This window comes from Solanum tuberosum, unplaced genomic scaffold, assembly GCF_000226075.1.
Source record: "Solanum tuberosum cultivar DM 1-3 516 R44 unplaced genomic scaffold, SolTub_3.0 scf00062, whole genome shotgun sequence".
NCBI classification, from domain to species: domain Eukaryota; kingdom Viridiplantae; phylum Streptophyta; class Magnoliopsida; order Solanales; family Solanaceae; genus Solanum; species Solanum tuberosum.
Genome location: NW_006238987.1, coordinates 1,848,888 through 1,867,771, shown reverse-complemented (window position 1 = coordinate 1,867,771; position 18,884 = coordinate 1,848,888). Strand labels below are relative to the sequence as shown.

General features: G+C 35.6%; 3 protein-coding genes across 7 annotated transcripts in view; 1 reads left to right on the top strand and 2 right to left on the bottom strand.

Annotated features, from left to right (window-relative positions):
• LOC102599135 (putative pre-mRNA-splicing factor ATP-dependent RNA helicase DHX16) overlaps positions 1 to 2,688 on the top strand; it is a 19,455-nt gene extending 16,767 nt beyond the window's left edge. For both annotated transcript variants that reach the window (XM_006345090.2, XM_006345091.2), the window contains 3 exons: positions 616 to 678; positions 783 to 855; positions 2,328 to 2,688. In XM_006345090.2, coding sequence (XP_006345152.1) covers positions 616 to 678; positions 783 to 855; positions 2,328 to 2,371 — 180 coding nt within the window. In that variant the 3' untranslated portion in view covers positions 2,372 to 2,688. The remainder of the gene's footprint in view (positions 1 to 615; positions 679 to 782; positions 856 to 2,327) is intronic.
• Positions 2,689 to 3,196: 508 nt separating this feature from the next.
• On the bottom strand, positions 3,197 to 5,899 carry LOC102598804 (UDP-glucose 6-dehydrogenase 1-like). 3 transcript variants are annotated; one of them, XM_015307719.1, is made up of 2 exons: positions 5,668 to 5,899; positions 3,197 to 4,786 (listed from the first exon to the last, which is right to left on the bottom strand). In XM_015307719.1, the coding sequence occupies exon 2, from the start codon at positions 4,764 to 4,766 to the stop codon at positions 3,324 to 3,326; it is 1,443 nt and encodes a 480-aa protein (XP_015163205.1). In that variant the 5' UTR covers positions 4,767 to 4,786; positions 5,668 to 5,899; the 3' UTR covers positions 3,197 to 3,323. The 3 variants fall into 3 exon arrangements, with proteins under 3 accessions (XP_015163205.1, XP_006345151.1, XP_015163206.1); XM_006345089.2 differs by having other exon boundaries at positions 3,197 to 4,788; positions 5,648 to 5,886; XM_015307720.1 differs by lacking the exon at positions 5,668 to 5,899 and adding an exon at positions 5,486 to 5,640.
• A 4,027-nt stretch (positions 5,900 to 9,926) lies between these two features.
• LOC102598468 (diacylglycerol kinase 1-like) lies at positions 9,927 to 17,855 on the bottom strand. Of its 2 annotated transcripts, none has more exons than XM_006345088.2 (8): positions 17,641 to 17,855; positions 15,356 to 16,878; positions 14,067 to 14,433; positions 13,841 to 13,917; positions 11,412 to 11,531; positions 10,907 to 11,071; positions 10,421 to 10,558; positions 9,927 to 10,296 (listed from the first exon to the last, which is right to left on the bottom strand). In XM_006345088.2, the coding sequence occupies exons 2-8, from the start codon at positions 16,523 to 16,525 to the stop codon at positions 10,147 to 10,149; spliced, it is 2,187 nt and encodes a 728-aa protein (XP_006345150.1). In that variant the 5' UTR covers positions 16,526 to 16,878; positions 17,641 to 17,855; the 3' UTR covers positions 9,927 to 10,146. The 2 variants fall into 2 exon arrangements, with proteins under 2 accessions (XP_006345150.1, XP_015163204.1); XM_015307718.1 differs by having other exon boundaries at positions 9,937 to 10,296; positions 17,634 to 17,855.
• Positions 17,856 to 18,884: the final 1,029 nt, after the last annotated feature.

Below are 18,884 nucleotides of genomic sequence, written 5' to 3'. Positions count from 1 at the left end.
CACCCCCCCACCCCACACACAGAACCTACATGGTGCTAGTGGGGCAACATTCGCTGTCTTCCTCCTTTTAAATTTTCAGCTGGAGAGTGCCTCTTTTATTGTACCCTTCATCACACATTACTGCTTTATCTCAAAATCGCACACCACAAACAATTTTAGGGGAACATGTACGCTGACATGCATTTTCTTTTTTTTAAATGGTCACAATTTCGCCTCCTTCGTTGACAAGTAAAATAGCTTCCCTGACATCAATTCTAGTAAGTATAGAGAACTCGAATTTTTCCCTCACCAACAGCTTGTGATATAGTGGATCTAGTGAAAGCAATCCATATCTTACCCCCTCCCATCTCCATGAGTGGATTCTACTTCCACCCCCTACGATGAAGGTTATGTTGTTGTTTGACCGTCTCAGCCAGCCAATGAGGTCTTATCTTCCCCGGACCTCCCATTTCAATCCTTCTGTGCTTTCAAATCCTTGCTCATATTTTGTTTTGCTTTGTATATTTCTTTTTTTGAGAAAGAGTTTTGCTTTTTATATTTTTGTTGACAAGACATGAAACGTGACCTTGATGATATTAGCAACTTCATGAAAATCATTGCGCTTGCACATTGTAGGTGCTTCCCAGATGGGTTGTTTACCATGAGCTGGTCCTGACAACTAAGGAGTACATGCGACAGGTGGTCCATCTCTTTTTCTCTTTCTTTTTTTGTTTCTTATCAGTTTTATTATTACTCTAGCTGTAATGATTCACAGAGATTTTAATTGGGGATTGTCCTGGCAGGTTACTGAACTTAAACCAGACTGGCTTGTAGAAATAGCTCCTCACTACTATCAGTTGAAAGATGTCGAAGACTGTAAGTTCTCCTACTCTCCTTTATGGCTGCAGGTGTTTTAGTTTGTTATTTTCAGTTTCTGTATGCATGGCTGCTTTATTGGTGCCTCACGGCACACTACTAAGCTAGCGTTTTGCTATAGATTCCCAAATATTTTTTGCGAAACCAGATTTGGGTGAAGTTTAGATTGAAGTTTCAACATGTGTTTGACCGTAGATTTGGAATCATGTCACTTTTACAAAATAATAATGTGAAACATGATTTATATCCACAAGTTTGGCACAAAATCATCATTCTATAATGAACTAGATAATACATTATCCAAAAGTAATTACGCAAATTACAGTCATGTCTGCACCACAACAAAGAACAACTATTATAATTAGCTTCAGCGTTTCACGCGTTAGAGTACAACATGACTAAATTAAAATAACAATTAGCTCAATCTTTTTGTCAGTTGTTAATTCGTTGAACTTGATTTTTTTCGGTCATATGTTGCGAAAGCTGGGGTTTAGGCAAGTAAGCAACTGCCAATGAAAAACTTTTGTTGGCTAATGCTTTTCCAAGACATTGTAACTGGGTAGTCACAACTGCTTTGGAGTAGATATCAATTTCAGGATTGCATTTAATGAGGGGAAAGGGTAGATAGAATTAGTTGGAGTCGTAAATAGATGGGTTTTAAAAAAAAAAAAAAATTAGAAAGTTTGGGGTAAGTTTTGAAATGCTAAAACAATTCAACAACTATATTTTGGCCCCAAAACAAGTTTTTTGTAGGATTTGTTTTTTTTACCAATTTTTTTCCCAAAACTAAACAAATTCTATGGCCAAACAGATTTTGCCAAAAAAAGTCCCAGAAAGTGCTTGCATCTATGAATCGGGTCCTAAGAGTAACCTCGCATCTCATTGTTGAGGGACCTGCAACCTAACCTGGACGTTGGGTTTAAGCAAGAGACTAGTTATAGACATTTTCGTTTTCAATAAGATATTTGTTGTTTCCACTGGAGGAGTGTTAAAACTGCACTTGTTCAAATGATAAAAAAAAACTTTTGCAGAAGTAAATGAAACACTTACTTTTGGCAGTCATATGCCTAATTTCCTACTACTAGAATGATATCTTATAAGCTGTGACTAGTTTCATTTACTGAGAGAATTAATAGCTTATGACAATTAGAATCTAGAGATCTAGATCTAGTAAGCCTTGCTGAACTAGAGTCATCTGAAGGAGTTATAGTCCTTGGAAATTTAAAATGCTTACGCGCTTGGTGCATATTGGGGATTAAAATATTCAAAGGATAATCCTAGAAAGGTTAAATTCTTATCAGAGGCATCCTCTTGAACCAAAATATCTAATGTTGAGACAATTAATTATAATATTTTATTTTGAGGTTTGGCAGTTGAATTTGACTTTAAGAAAAAAAATATGATTTTGTTGTTCCATTTGTTCGATTTCAATAACCTAATATTGTTGCTCGATGTTTATATGCCATATGCAGCTAGCTCGAAGAAAATGCCTCGCGGAACTGGCCGTGCATCTTAGGATCAACAGCCCCTTCTTTTTTTGGCAAAGAGCAGTTTCAAGAGAAAGGTTTATGTTAAGACATGGATATTTGCCCATCATACTGTGAAGGTGGAAGGATTTTGCTAGCTGAAGAAGTCCATGGACATTAACTGATACGATTAGCTAGTTGTATATACAATTTTGTAGATTCTTCATTTATGTAGATTAATGGCTGTGATTCTCTGTACGTGCCTCTTTCTGATTACATTATGTTGCACAGACTTGTCTAATTAATGAATTACACCTCCTTTTTAGTAATTACTTGGTGTGCCATTTGTTTATCCAAGAGGACACTATGATGAGCTTGGTATAGTTTTTGAGTTTGCCAAGGAAAATACTGGTAATTACTTAAGAAAGGCCAATTTCCCATTTTGGCACCTCAACTAAAACTAGTTCCTATTGTGTTCTTCAACCCCATCAGAAGTGCCTGTTGGTGTCAATGCCTATGTATTTTGTCTCTGAAGAAAACTATTCCTGTTATGTGTTACTTTAAATTTGATGGTATAAATGTCATATAATTGAATTATGCGTGTTGTTAGCTTATCTGGCTGGATCAACATGTTCTTAGAAGTCACTAGCTTCTCTTTTGATAATCCTTCTTTGAAAAATGAAAAAAGATCTTTTTTGCATCCAATGTTGGCAAAGAAAAAGAGAGATTCTAGACTTAATAAAATTTATCAAGAAGAAAATGCCCAAGTGAATCAAAACATTTGTATTTTTTATTATTGTACTATATGGAGATTATATTATAAGCTGGGAAAACAACAATTTATAATGAAAGAGAAGTAATCAAGAGAACCAATATTCTCAACCATGCTTAATAGGAATAAGAAGTATATGGCCTGACTGGGAAAAAAGAATAATTGAAAGAATTGGATCTTCCTCTCATTTCTAGTGCTTAAACCAAGGGAAAATGGGAACTTGAAGTCTCTTATGCCACTGCTGGCATATCCTTGAGCCATGCATCCAAAGGTTTACCAATGGAGTAAACGATAAACCCGATTTCTCTGAGCTTTGATGCGTCAACAACGTTCCTCCCATCAAACACAAATGCAGGTTTTTGCATGTTATCATAAATCCTCTTGAAATCAAGTGTTTTGAACTCATCCCACTCAGTGAGAATGCAGAGACCGTGGGCGTCTTTTGTTGCCTCGTGAGCATCCGACACCACGTTAACTTGCTTCACTCCATAAGGACTCATTGGCTGGAGGTGAGTTGGATGGTCCCAGTCGAACTTTTCCATGGAAAGATCCCTTTGTATTTGTTCCTGAGTGACCTGTGGATCATATATGCTCAAGTGAGCATTGTCTCCCAACAAGCCTTTGCAGACATCAATTGCAGGAGTTTCCCTAGTGTCACCTGTGTCTTTTTTGAAGGCAAATCCAAGAATGGCAATTTTCTTACCAGAAACTGTGTTAAACATGGAGGAGACCATACGGTTAACAAAACGACTCTTTTGATAGTCATTCACCTTGATCACCTGCTTCCAGTAACTGGCAACTTCTGGGAGGCCATTGCATTCACATATGTAAACCAAGTTGAGGATATCCTTCTGGAAACAAGAACCACCAAAACCAACACTGGCATTGAGGAATTTGGGTCCAATTCGGCTGTCCTTACCAACAGCATTGGACACCTGTGTAACATCAGCCCCAGTAGCTTCACAAAGGGCTGACATAGCGTTAACTGATGAAATCCTCTGAGCCAAGAAGGCATTGGCAGCGAGCTTCGAGAGCTCTGCTGACCAGAGATTGGTGCAGATGATTCTGTCTTCAGGCACCCAATGCGCATAAACTTTTTTTAGGGTCTGGATTGCCTTTTGCCCTTCAGGGGTGTCTCTTCCTCCAATTAGAACGCGGTCTGGATGAAAAAGATCCTGAATTGCAGTTCCCTCAGCAAGAAATTCTGGATTCGAAAGGATCTGATAGTTAATTCCCTTACTGTTATGAGTGAGGATCTTCTCGATTGCCTCAGCTGTTTTAACCGGAACAGTTGATTTCTCCACAACAATCTTATCACTCTTGGATACATCAGCTATCATTCGAGCAGCACTCTCCCAGTATGTAAGGTCTGCAGCTTTTCCAGCTCCAAGTCCTCGAGTCTTTGTTGGGGTGTTAACCGACACAAAGATGATGTCTGCTTCAGAGACATGTTTCTCTACTTCAGTGCAGAAGAAAAGGTTCTTTCCTCTGCATTGCTTCACCACATCATCAAGTCCAGGCTCATAGATAGGCAACTCATCGCTATTCCAAGCTGTGATTCGGGCAACAGAGATATCAACAACAGCCACTTCAATTGAGGGGCATTTGAGGGCAATGACTGCCATAGTTGGTCCACCAACATATCCAGCTCCAATGCAACAGATCTTCACCATCTTATCCGGTAGTATGAAACCTGGAAAAACAGTAAAGAACTATATTCAGGACTGATAAAAGTTGCGCTATCAAGCTCGTTTGCTCTATCATATTTATAACCATAACAGAACGTATTCTCCACGTGGTCTGATGTAACGATAGGCTGTAAAGAAACAAGAAATCCATCCAGTAAAGAGCTGTATGAGTGCTGTCTAGATGTCATCTTTACACTTGAGCATGCATTAGTAAAATGAGAAACAAAGTGCATCTATTAGAGGAATCATATTCCAAAGAACATCTTTTTCATTTGTCCAATTAACAACCAACATATTCCCCCAGTGTCCTAATCAGTCTCCAGAATATGACAACCATATGTAAATCCTCTGATTAAAGATAAAAAGAGAACTAGATAGACTTCCATATATCTTTTTTCTCATACCCCGGTAAAAAGGGTCGCGTCTACATATTCAAGATGTATCATTAACTTTTACAAAGCTGATACTATATATTAGGAGTTCTGCAAATAGTTTAGCCTTGCAAGCATCATTTAATGCACAAATATGAAGTATCAAAGCATATGTTACCACCAGCAGTTGACACAGAAACAAAAATGATGACATGATCTTATTAGCAATGCACAAGAATACACAACAACAACAACAATAACATAACCAGTGTAATCGCACAGTGGGGTCTGAGCCTATGAGGAGGGTAGATTACACGCAAACCTTACCCCTACCTTGGAAAATAGAGAGGTTGTTTCTGATAGACCTCAGCTCAAAAAAAAGAAAGCACAAGAATACACAAAGAAGATGCTGAGCAGACTGAGACAGTACACAACAAAACTGAACTAGATTTCTTGAAAAGAGAAGCAAGAACTATAGACCAATAAAAGCTAATTCAACAGGACTTCCCACTAACTTTTTTTAGAAAAGGGGAAATTATCACAAGAGTCTTGATTATGAAATATCAATCAAATGTTGTTATAAAAGGGACTCAGTGATGGTTCAAAGAATTGGGAAGGACCACTTTATATAATGGGCAAAGAGACCAAGGGTGTGCCAATGGACTCTCAAAAACTAAGTAAAGTGCCAAATGTAAAGATTTAAAGTCTGATTTGGAATGTTTAACACGTTTTCAAGAGGGACCTTTCAGTAACTAACAAGGGAAATTCCACCATCTCTGTCTTTTTCCTTGTAGTAAAAAAAGTAAAGACTCAACACTTTGGACTAATTTCTCACCACGCCCCTCAATCAAGGTTCAATTTTGAACTCTCACCAACTTTTTCTGCAATACTTCTATCAAATTACAATGGAAAAAAAGTAGAATAAATTAGAAAGGGATTTTAAAAAGCATGTAAGGTCTAGCCTTACATTCTATCCTCCACCCCACTTACGTAGACACGATATTGTTGTTTTAAAAAGGTAAAATAAAATAAAATATGAGTTGTTTCTTTCCTTAAGAAGGGGTAGGTGAAGCGACTCATTAATAAGTTGAAACTCAAATAGTCAATTAACTAAGCTATTAAAATTCTCAAACCAAAAAAACACCACAAATTTGATCTTTTACTCAAAACTCAATTCAAGAATGGATTTTGAACAAAACCCAAGTAGGATATGTTAAAAGGAGTTCAAAAAAGTATTAAAAAAAAGTCTTTGGTTTTCCATCACAAAAATAAAAAAAAGTAAAAGAAGTCCATTTACCAAAAGAAAGAAAAATACATTTTTGACAAAATATTTTGATCTTTTACTATAAACTCAATTTTCAAGAATGGAATTTGAACAAAACCCAAGTCAAACAAGCTGTAAAAAAAAAATCCTTAGTTTGTTGGAACCAAATTAATTAAAAGCATGAAAAAACAGAGGTAGCAGGTGTAATTTTCATGTGAAAATTACGTTTTAACCGAACAAGAAAATTGTTTTTTGACTGATACAGTAACAGAAAAAGAAAGTTCAAGAAAATGGTTGTTCAGAAGGGGCATTTGAGTGTGATTAAAGAAAGATTAATTACAGGTAAGAGCATGTATTAAGCATGATTGAGCAAAAATAATTTATTTATTTTATAAAATAAAAAATAAAAAAATTCAAAAACTTGCTTTGAAGGCAACAGAGACTGAGATCAACGTGCTGGTACCTGAAAAATTGACGTTAAAAAATAAAAAGTTGTTGCAGAAGCTTTAACTTCACTACAAAATAAATTAATTTTGCTTCTTCTTTTTCTTTTGGGGTGTGGAAAGAAGGTCTCAAATATTTTTTTTGAGAGTTATTGTTTGATTTTGATTATAACTCTAACATAGAGAACGTTTTGGTTTGAAATTTTTTAACTAAAAAGAAAAAGAAGATTTATGATAATATCAAAGGTATAAGTTGAGTTTCAAAACTCGTAGTGTTATGTCGTAAGAGGGATAACTTATTTTTACGGAAGGTAGATAAAGATATTTTGATAATAAATTTTATTAAATGAGTAGCATAGACAAAAAAGGAAAAAAATTTAAAGATCATCCAAAATAAGATTCATGTAAAAAATTGTCATAATATTTCCTAAGTTATGCCTCATGTCCATTAAGAACTTATGTTATGCTACGCAGAAGTTTGATTTCTAAATTAAAAATTAACCTTTTAAAGCGTATAAGTTAAAATTTAGTCTATTTAAAGGATAAATAGTGAAATTAAATGCTTCGGCCTTTTAATAATTAGATTCAAAAAGGAAGGGGGGGAAAAGAGACAATAATTAGATGGACTTACATAAAAAAATATATATTAATAGGTAAATCGTCCTTCTCCTTCTTGATTAGTAACGCATGGAAATTGAAAATGCTTCAAATCAAGTATTATTAATATTAATTAACAGTATGAATAAATGCTAAAAATGATTCATATTTCATTAGATAAATAATCATCCCATTAAAAAGGTATTTAGACAGTCAAATCACGCTAATTGAAGTAATAGTTAATGGTACCTAGAGATATTACATTGCATCTTCAAATGCATCTAATTGGTAATATATTTTTCTGGATGAATATACTCTTAATAAGATGAATGCATTAAAGTAAGAACTACTAATGCAAAATTAAGAATATGATGACATTAATGTATACTTCCTTCGTTTTAATTTATTTGTTTGATTTTGATTTGATATAGAGTTTAATAAAAAAGTTTTAAAAAAAATAAATTGATTTTTGTGGTCTTAACTAAAGTACATAAAATATAGGCGGAATGACCTGAAAGACTCTTGTACTTGACTCTGTTTGTAAGTTAGACCCTTGTACTTATGACTTTACCAAATGGACTCTTAAACTCATTCAAACACAATACTTTAAACCCCTTTCTCATCTAATGTGTGTGCGTGTAATACACTTTTTTTACACATGAAATTATTTAATGACACACCATTATTATTATTTTTTCAATGACACATCAGAAATCAAATTTAAAAAATAAAAAATATTAAAAAATAAAAAGTGCAATTTTCTCTCTCTTTGCTCCCCTTTCTATTTCATCTTCTTCATTTTCATCCACCCTTATGCCTCACCCCAAAAATAAAAAAACCATCATTTTCATCTTTTTTCACATTTCAAACTCAAAAGGTTTCTTAATCATAAAATATGATAGATTGTAATTAACTCTTGCACATGCTTTAGGTTCTATTTATTTTGATTTGATAAAAAAAAATCAAAAAAACTTCAAGTTGAAAAAAATATATTTATGAGTAAATTTAAGCAATATATCTTAAATTTATAAAAATGGTGAATGATATGTTTTGTTGCAAAAGTTTTTTTAATTTTATATTTGATGATTATGGTGATGGGGTGTATCTCAAAGAAGAAGAATAGAAAAGGGGTAGGGGCGGGGGTGAGGAGGGTGTTTGAAGCTGAAGAAGAAGAGAAAAAGGGTGGGGTTAGGGCTGAAGAAGAAGAGAAAAAACATGGGGTGGGGCTGAAGAAGAAGAGAGAAGGGGTGGGGTGGGCTGAAGATGAAAGGTTTTGAGATATTTTTTTTCTTTTTTTAATTTATTATTATTATTATTTTGTCTTGTAATTTTAAAAATTTTTAAATAAAAATATTGCATTAACTTGCTTTAAAATGCGTGTGGTCTCACATTTATCCAAGTCAGCCATTTTAATGTCACATAAGCTCGGTCAATGGTCAAAGTGGTTTAGAAAATAGAGTTTCATCGAGTTTAAGGGTTCATTTGACAAAGTGATGAGTAGAAGGGTTCAACTGACAAATGGAGTCAAATACATGGGTCTCCCAGATCATTACGCCTAAAATAAAAATGGGTGGGTTTTTAAATTTTGGGTCTAATTAATTGGTCAAACGGGTCCTTCTGTAGGATTGCGTCACGTGTCCATATTTGGTCTTTCGTTAGAGTGAAGGGCAAATATGCTCCAGTTTTTGGACGGCAGGGGTATCAACGTCCCAAAAGTATGACGGAAGATATTTATATACCATTTACGATAGTTCGGGGTATATTTGTCCTTTTTACCATAAATTTTTATACAAATAACGGATTGAATTTACTATTTGTTTTTTTACCCGGTTTGTATAAATTATGGAAAAAATATTTACAAATATATATTCTCTGATTTTTTTTAAATTTAAACAGTCCATTGACGATTTTTGAGTTGATTTTTCCAGTCGTGTAACTTCATGGAGTTTCGACAAAAATATGTCATTCCTTTGGTAAATTTTCAATTAGACACATACATTATAGCAAATTAAAAGAACTAGTTCATACTTATCTTTAATGAAGTGAAAGTTTTAGTAGAAAGAATAATCGGTCAGAAATGACTTTTGTTAAACTCTTCCTATATATATATATATATATATATATTGATTAAATAAGTGTATTGACTTTACTTGTTTAATTAAGTCAAATCCTTATCATAAAATTGGTCGAATTGACTATAATGTCACTTGGGTATTTTATTGTTAAAAATTAAACTATTCTCAGTTTTGACTTCTTCCAAATGTTAAGAGAATGTTACGATACCGATCGCTTGATATTTGTTATGATCATATGCAGAGTACTACATCAATTTTGCGTTGTTTATTTAAACTAGAGAGAAGACAATTGTGTAGAGTACATTTAAATTCAGTGATGTCGTACAATAATTTCATGTAGTTAAAATAATAAAAATAGCTCAGCCAACTCGAAATAGAAGAAATGGGACTGATACAGAGGAAACAAAAATAAAAACGGCGAAAAACTAATAACATTCGCCTCTTCACTCTAACGCTGACTAGTTTTTTGTTTTTATACAAACAAGCATTTTAATTTCCATATACAGTATATTTTACACGTGAAATGAAATAACCTGGAAAAAAAAAAGCAAGAGTTGGGGTTTTATACAAAAGTATGATTTACTGCTGCAAACTAACAAATCAATGTGCTGGTGTCTAAGAGAGTCTGATGGCCATTTCTTGAAGAAGTGCCCGCTTCTGTGAAGCGTCAATTACTTTATTGGATTCAGCATTCTCAAGCACATCCGCAATTATTGCTGCTGCATGACCTAGAGGTTCTTCTGCTGCTCTCTTCAGCATGAAGGCCTGTAATTCAGCAGCAAGGACACATTTTAGATACTGTAGCAGTTCTGATAAATTCGACGAGAAAGCCTCCTCAACTTTTGGCTAAAAAGAAAGAAACAAAGAATACGCAAGTGATGGGATCAACCTGTCCATGATGAGTAATTGTCAATGTACATGGTTGCTGATACCAAGGTTCACCATCTATTTGAACAGGAAATGCAGCAAAAAGATGAATTTTGATCAACTGACCCTGTGCAAGCCTCCGAGCTTTGGAAAGCCCCACCTGTTTGCACGAGCAGTAACCTTATCACAAAGGAGTGAAACTAAAAGGCAGCGGAAGATCAAATAGACAAATCATGCCAGGTTGACATCTAATTTGGCGATACAAGAAGCAAATTGTTGTGTTATTGATTTAATATCTATAAATAAGCCAAGAGACGGACACATTTAACCAGGAATAAATTCATTCTTCAAAAATAAAGAGACAAATAACAACCATCAAAAAGTGCTTTACCCTTACATCTGCAAACAAATGCCTAAGTTGAAGCTAGATTAACACACTAGAAAATTTCCTCAAGAACCATGTAAATTATTTTTGCCACGTTAATATGTGAAATTGTTTCCTACATACCTGAAGCTTCCCAAGATGCCACGTCCCAGAAATGCCAACAACCTCCAGCATCTTATCATGCATCGATTGAGGATCAAAATTGTCATAGTGTTCATCTTCATTCTGCCACAAGTCTACTCCACCCATGTAGCTTCCAATATTGGCTACAAGAACACCTTCTGCATCCTAGAGATCAAGTCAAAAATTCATAACTCGTCATTAAAGATAAATAATCTTTTAGTTACTTAAGTAGTTTCAAGACCGATTACTCGCTAAACATCTCTAAGACGAAAACACCGAATCATCCACCAAATTTCCAATATAAACTTTAGCACCTTTCCTCCACGATGGAAGATTTATTAGTAGTATTTTCAGGGAATTGAATTATACTCTTTCGCATCTTCTATTAACTATGAAATTTGGAAAAATATAAACTGAAGGAGTCACATATCAAAGCACTAAAAAAAGCAAGCATTCATAGCTCAAATGTATTTTCCACAAGGACAGTTAAGCCTTTCGACACCACCTCGGGAACTTCAATCTCCACACCATCAACCTCCACCCTAACTTGCCATGGAAAATCCGCAAATGTCCAATCCATGATACTCCTGGCACCTTCTCTGGCATAAAGAACTTTGTTCATGAACTGCAACATTGTTGCAAAGAATTTCAGTCACGAATGCATATAAAATAAAAAGATAATGGCATGGAATACAACTCAGTAATATATGCCCAAGAATTCCATACAAATGTCACATACAAGACTAATACACAAATGATGCAGTTCACTACATTAAAAAAAAAAAAAAAGGAAACTACCATAGGCAGCAAATCTTAACGTAACAAAACGGCATACGCAAAACCACATTATTAGCCAGTACAGGCCTTGACTACCCAGCTCAGTATACAGACTAATAGGGCTGGACTTAGCTTGCTATTATACTCTTGGTGTAGAATTTATTTCATCTTCATGGAGGAGGGTGGATTTGTCTTGCTATTAAACTTTTTCCAGTATATCCTTATTTATTTTAATGTTACACAAAGGAAAGTAGACCGGATGCTCTGCACTTCATCTTAGTTCACCTGGCTTTTATTTTTCACATGATTCATATCATCAAGTGCACCCATTCCAAATTTCAGCTCAATCAAATGATCGGCTGCTTCTAATATATCTCGGGGTAACAAAAATATATTGTTCTGGAGTATATCAAGGTTCCATCTTCGGTTTATATTTTGTCGACCAATCCTTCCTAACTCACATCTTTGTTGAAAGAATCTCTTTTGTAATTACTTACATAAGGATTCAGAAAATACCGGATCACGACCTAGTCACCTACACAGGCAAGTTGTTGATAAAACTCCAAAGTGGCACTTTCTTTTGACCCAATTTTTTCTCTCCTTATCCCTCAGAAAGGAGGAAAAAAAATTAAGATAGAAAACATTCTCTAGAATTTATCTCAGATCCCATAAAACTAATGATAGAACTAGAATAGATATGCACAGTTTGAGGATCGTTACATTATGACCTTCCTCTCAAACCTTAAATACCCAATTTATGTCTGAGGCAAGGTTTGAGCCCATGATGTGCACCTAACCCACACAACACACCTGCTCTTACCGCTAGATCAAATCCCTGGGGACGATAACAACAGAATGACCAATGTAACAAAAGGAGTCTATCCAGAAGAAGCATGAAAAGTTAACTGGTCATCAGCCGGTAACAGTGAATCCTTTTCACAGAACAGGTCTACTCATTCTAACATGCTTTAGAGACAGCAGAGCATACAGAAACATATATATCACCAACCCCTCAAAGGGATTGATAGTAAGAGTGCAAAGTCAGAAGATTTGAAGCTATAAAACAATGTGCTATTCAATAACCCAAGATACTCGGTCATAAGTATCTTAAAAAATCGATGAGTATCACAAGCGTGCAGATATGCTCATAATCCTGACATTGCCAGAGTGTCATATAATGTCAACACACTAAACCAAACAGGGAAGCTTTACAGTTGGCACCATAATACATGAACAGGGAATGTGCACATAGAATTCAGGGCTATAAAATAGAAACATCAAGCTGCAGGTTAACCATTCTGCATCTGAAGTACGCTAGGACTAAGATATTGTGCAATAGAAGTGTTATATCTCGTCTTGACATAGACGAAAAACACTTGATATGACGAGAAAACATCCACCCTAATATAAAATGACAAGAAAACATCTAGGTCTGAGATATTATGGTAGCTACGTCCCACAAATCCAGATTCTTCTTTGAAGAATTCCTTCTTAACCAAAAAAAATCCAAAAAGTGTAGATCTACTTACCTTATTTGAAGATAATGTCATAGAGAACTGAGAACCTTAGTAACCAGGCTGACTCCGTGAAATTTAATTGGAAGAGATGACTGTTACAAGCATATAAATATATCCACAGTAATTCCATATGTGAACAGTTCAATGACTTTCATTTCCACATACAACAGAGGCAACTAATATCAGGAAGAAATATGGTGAAACTACAAAGAAACTGGGTCGCGAAACCCCCTCAACAGGAACTAAGAACACTCTGGAACTATAGCATAAACCTAAGCCTACAGTAAAGTTCACTCATGATGTTGTATGAGGATACGTGAAGGTTTATCATCACTAGATCGACTATCATAGCACAAGTTTGAAGCTACAGACGATTCTTTATCAAACCAAATTTGACAACCCAAATTTGTGATCAGATGCTCTTGTGGAACATAACTTATGGTTTACATGGCAACTAATTTGTTTGTTTTTTTGCAAACCAAAACCAATTTTATCATGATGGTACACATATAAGTTCATCATCACACATATCAACTATCAAAGCAATAGTTGAAAACTATAGACCTATTTCTTTATCGAACCAATTCCACTAACCCAATTATCATGCTTCACATGATCTTATGGAACATAATCTGCATACCTGATTGTAGAACTTCTCGGGGTTTTCCTCCCTCATATTATGGATTTCTAATGCAACCTTTGCATCACAACCAACCCCTGGAACATCAACAGGGGACACTCATCAAATTTTGCAAGGAAATAATAATAGAGAATAATATTGGAGAAGTGAGACACTGATCATAATATGCTCCAGTGATGCAAATTTAATATATTGTTTGCCGCTTAGAGAAGATCAGTCACCATACCAAGATAGTTGTTCAAGAACTTTGGGGGTTCAAGCAGCTTTCCCTGCTGATTTACTATAGAAACTTTCCATCGATCAAGGATAGTTACTGCTGCTTGTTCTATATCATGCAAAAGTGTGCAAAGACCACCTTGTCTCTCAACTGATCCTAAACCGCCTCCCCAGGAAAGAACTCGAGCCAAATCATTTCCCGTCCCGGCGGGGAGTATTGCCACCGGTGGAGGAGAAACATAGTTTTGTTTATCTATGGTATCCAATACCCAGCCAACAGTTCCATCACCTCCACAGACAAGAATCCGGAAGTGTGGCACTCTTCTGAAAAGATGCAGACCAACTTCCGGTCCTTCTGTTGAACTCAACTCAACGACCTAAGTAGCATATCCATGGAAAATCACAGATCAAAACACTGGCTCGCTGGAAAATATTCATGAATCTACTTAGAAGTTAAAACACATAAAAGGTATTTAAACAGAAAAGATAGGTTGTATCTTTAATGACGTTCTTAAGGCATTATCAAGTCGCATAAAAAGGAAATTAGCAAGCCGGACACACCAAAACCTGGTAAACAGTAATGTAATCATATAATGCCATATTTATTCTTTTTCCTGACAAGATCTACCTCCATTCACCACAAGACCAAGAAAAGAGTTAGCTTTGATTTACAACTATATTAGTAGTATGAAAAAATATCTTATGAAGAAAAGTGGATTTCTTTAATGACAAGTTGCATCTTTAATGACGTTCTTAAGGCATTATCAAGTCGCATAAAAAGGAAATTAGCAAGCCGGACACACCGAAACCTGGTAAACAGTAATGTAATCATATAATACCATATTTGTTCCTTTTCCTGACAAGATCTACCTCCATTCACCACAAGACCAAGAAAAGAGTTGGCTTTGATTTACAACTATATTAGTAGTATGAAAAAATATTTTATGCAGAAAAGTGGATTTCTTAGTTATATGTTTAGATAAGTCAATCTTTAATAATGAACATTGTTAGGTGGCACACAATTTACAACAGTCCATAGAAATGTGTCAAAACACTTTGTAAACATGGGGAGAAAAAGCAGACTGCGCATAAAATAAGACTCATGGGATTTTTTCCAGCAGCTACAAGCTCTCTAAGCCATTTTAAGGACAGAAGAATCAACTAACAGCCTAGGGTGGTAACATTCCCTAAATGTAATTGTTGTGTTGATCGACACATCTCTATACACGGATAAGATAGCAAGTAGTTCATAAGATGGATGCTAAAAGAACAGTGACTAGATAAGGAGCTTCACCTCACCTGAACTGGGTTTAATAGAAGATTCAACCGCTGCCTAAGTGAATCTCCTCGTTGAGCTCCACTTTTCTTGTTTATAAAAACTAGCAGAGGTCTGGCATCTGGAGGCAAATCAGTCAATTCATATTTCTGCCCTATTAATTGAGATTCATCCTTCTGATTAATGGATGAACTCCTTTTGAAGCTGGGTATAGATATCAACTTTTTAACACCACTGTCTTGGTGCTGATCCGCACCCTCTCTATTTACACCACTACTGCAGTTTTCATCTATATTACCATTCACTTGATGAGAATCAGCAGTGCATTCAGTAGTTGTGTCCCCAACAACATCACCATTGCTTGTCTCTGCAGAGGTCCCACTCTCATGTTTCTCTTTACTGTGCTTATATTTCTTGCTTTGACATATTATACTAGCACGGACTGAAGAAGCAATTTCATTGGCACCTTGTGTGATAGAACTCAGCAGTCCTCCCCTGTTAAACTCTTTCACATAAAGTGGCGATAGAATAAGCCTTCTGAAAGGGCCCAGGTCACATATATCACCTGTTTCATTGAACATATTGGCATGACAATCAACATGAACTAGCTGCTGACACCACAAGCAACACCATATAGGGGACCCACCAAGAAATGAACTTGGCTCTTCACAGTAGCTGCAGAAATAAGATTCATCAGGTTGATCAGCTACCTCTGTCCAGCGCACTGCCCATTGATGTACCACATGTGGGTATCCAAACATAGATGCACATTTACAATCCTTGTGAGCACTCGATGAGCAACTCAGATGAGCTGCTGCACCACATATGCTGCAACGATTAAAAAATCTTTCTGAAGCAACAATTGGACCAAGAGTCTGAGATGGAGAAATGGACTTCAAACAGACACAGCATTTTAAACTTTTCCCTCGAGAAACGGTCTCCAAAGCCCAAGTATGAGGAGCCGCAGGGACCTTATTCCTTGTTTTGGGGTTTTTCTTAGACCTGGCTATGGCTTTCATCCAACTACCATTTATGTTCCTCCTCCACTGGAAAGCTGTGTAAAATATAGTGAAAATTCCTACTAAACCAGCAATTAAACAGGAAAGAATAAACAGAGGGGATTCTGCCATCTCAGAAGGATTTTTGCTGATCCAGCTAAGAAGTGGAAACTCTGATTCTCTATAATCTTCCATTTTGGAATTCTATATTTCCATACTTCATACACAATTACACATATGCTAGTATAAATCGGAACCTAGATGAGCATTAGGCTACGAATAATAGCATCATGCACCTCCTTAACACTACCACAATCTAAAGCCATGCTGGCGTTAGTTTCCTCTACCGAGTTTCATTTTTCCCCAATGCTGCCAAACATATTAGCTTTTACTATTAAGTATAAGCAACCAACGACAACACTTGGAAACCTTTGTCCACAGATGATGATACTTCAATTCAACACATCCTTGGAATCCTGCTTAAGTTCATTTCGACCCCTGAAGGGCCCTAAACCTTTGAATCAACACAACAAGAAACAAAAAATAACCTGCAAAAGAAAAGAAAAACATTTATATCAGACAGTACCCGGAAACATTTCACTAAACCTTAGCTGAGATCATGTAACATTAGCATAATTTTGGCCAAGGGAAAAAAACTAAAACATGAAATACATTTACCAAATATTAACCAGAAAGTAAAACTATTACCATACTGCATAGTTCCCAAGGGTGTAGCCCAGTAAAGTGGATTGAAAACCATGAGTTCTCATGTTCAAATCTAGCATAGACAAAAACACTAGGTGATTTCTTCCTAACGTCTCCTAACATTTTATTCATTTTTTATTACCGTAGTGTCCGGGCCAGCTTTTGCGCAACTCGACTAATTAATTACACAGATATCTTGTGTAACTAATCGAGTTGGCGTCCAAACACCAGAGTCACAAGGGAAAAAAAAACTATTATACCGCATAGACTATTACAAGTAATCTTTTGCACAAGAGATTGCACTTCACAACTATCATTAGCATTGAAGCAAAAACGCTGGACTTGCTTCTCGAGCTAATTGGTTGATCAGAGAAAAAGCAGATTGGTGTAGCGAAACGATTAAACAATTTCCAACGAAATTCCTCAGATATGATGGCAAATTAAACCAAAAAAGTAGTGATACTGATATATTATGAACGAACCGAGAATCAGGAAATGGCTCAAAACGAAGAAAGTAACGTGATCATATATAACTCATAGTTCGTCAATAACATGTCGATCAATTCAGCAAAACCATAACAAATTGGTAGTTAACAACCTCTTACCGAATTAATTAATAAAATTTGAAAGAGAATTGAATTAGCGTCGTGCTCTGCTTGTTCCTCTGAACAGAATCGTAGCTGCAAAACCCTAGGCGTTTGAAGGAAAAATGGAGAATCGGAGTCCAAATCTCTTTTTGCTTTAATCAAATGCAGAATTTAGTCCTCCTTTTTAATTTTGATTCGGTTATTAATTAAGTGTTAGGCAACCAACGGCTTAATTATGAATTTTATTATTACTTATTATACAAGTTTCTAGAGTGTCCTTATGTATATTCCTAATCCTACCTCTAGAGCAGGGGGCGATGCATCGGAGATCCACAGGGCTACACGTGGATTCTCTCAGAGTGTGTCGACACTGGAGGGCCCATGTTCGAATTGGGCCCTTGCTCTGTGGATGTATACTGAAGCAACACGTTGGGGACACGGTACTCATCACCTATGCCCATTGCATTTAAAAAAAAAAAAAAATCGTTTTCTAATTAAATCTTCAATTTCAATAAAACCAGTGATTTGACCCCCAAAAAAAAAGAAGAAGATATTTCAATTAACAAAATAAGGTTTGCATAAGTATACAATTGCTTGTGGCACGATCCTCAAGTTTTATAAATTGTGGGATAAGTTATTTTAAATTTGGCAATTAAATGAGAAATCAAAATTTCATGCCTGAATTATTTTTTTAATTTGAGGACTATTTTTTTAATCTTTCGTAGCAAACAATACAAGGGGTCGTTTGGTTGGAAATAAACTATTTTGGATTAACTATCTCGAAATAAATTATCTCCAGATAAGTTATATCAGGATAAGTTATTGCACCATGTATATAGAATAACATATCTCATCACTAAGATATAAATGGTGGATAATTAATTTCATTACAAGTTAATACTCTCTCCGTCCAACAATAACTATCCATATTTTATCCTAAATTATCTTACCTTATATCTTACGCCACGCAACAAACGAACGTACGAGAATAAAATCAATAGGAAAGCGGCAAAAGTGAAATGGCACCAAACGAACCTAAGAGTATAAAATCAAAAGGAAAGCGGCAAAAGTGAAAATGGCAACAGGGAAAGTTGAGAGCATTACGACACCTTCAGTACACTCAAATATCAGTCCAAACAAAGGTTGAAAATACCGCTTCTACCATTTTTGCATTTTCTTGTGAGTTGGGAGTCTTTACTAATTACTACAACTTATTCTTCTAGAAAAAACTACACGAGGGTTTAAAATTACAATATTGAACG

Excerpts from the sequence above, each read along its gene's own strand:
- LOC102598804 (XM_015307719.1), bottom strand. The coding sequence starts at position 4,766 with ATGGTGAAGATCTGTTGCATTGGAGCTGGATATGTTGGTGGACCAACT.
- LOC102598468 (XM_006345088.2), bottom strand. The coding sequence starts at position 16,525 with ATGGAAGATTATAGAGAATCAGAGTTTCCACTTCTTAGCTGGATCAGC. Across the intron at positions 14,434-15,355 it reads TTCTATTAAACCCAGTTCAG|GTCGTTGAGTTGAGTTCAAC; the intron begins GTGAGGTGAAGC and ends TATGCTACTTAG. Across the intron at positions 10,559-10,906 it reads GGCATCTTGGGAAGCTTCAG|GTGGGGCTTTCCAAAGCTCG; the intron begins GTATGTAGGAAA and ends TCGTGCAAACAG.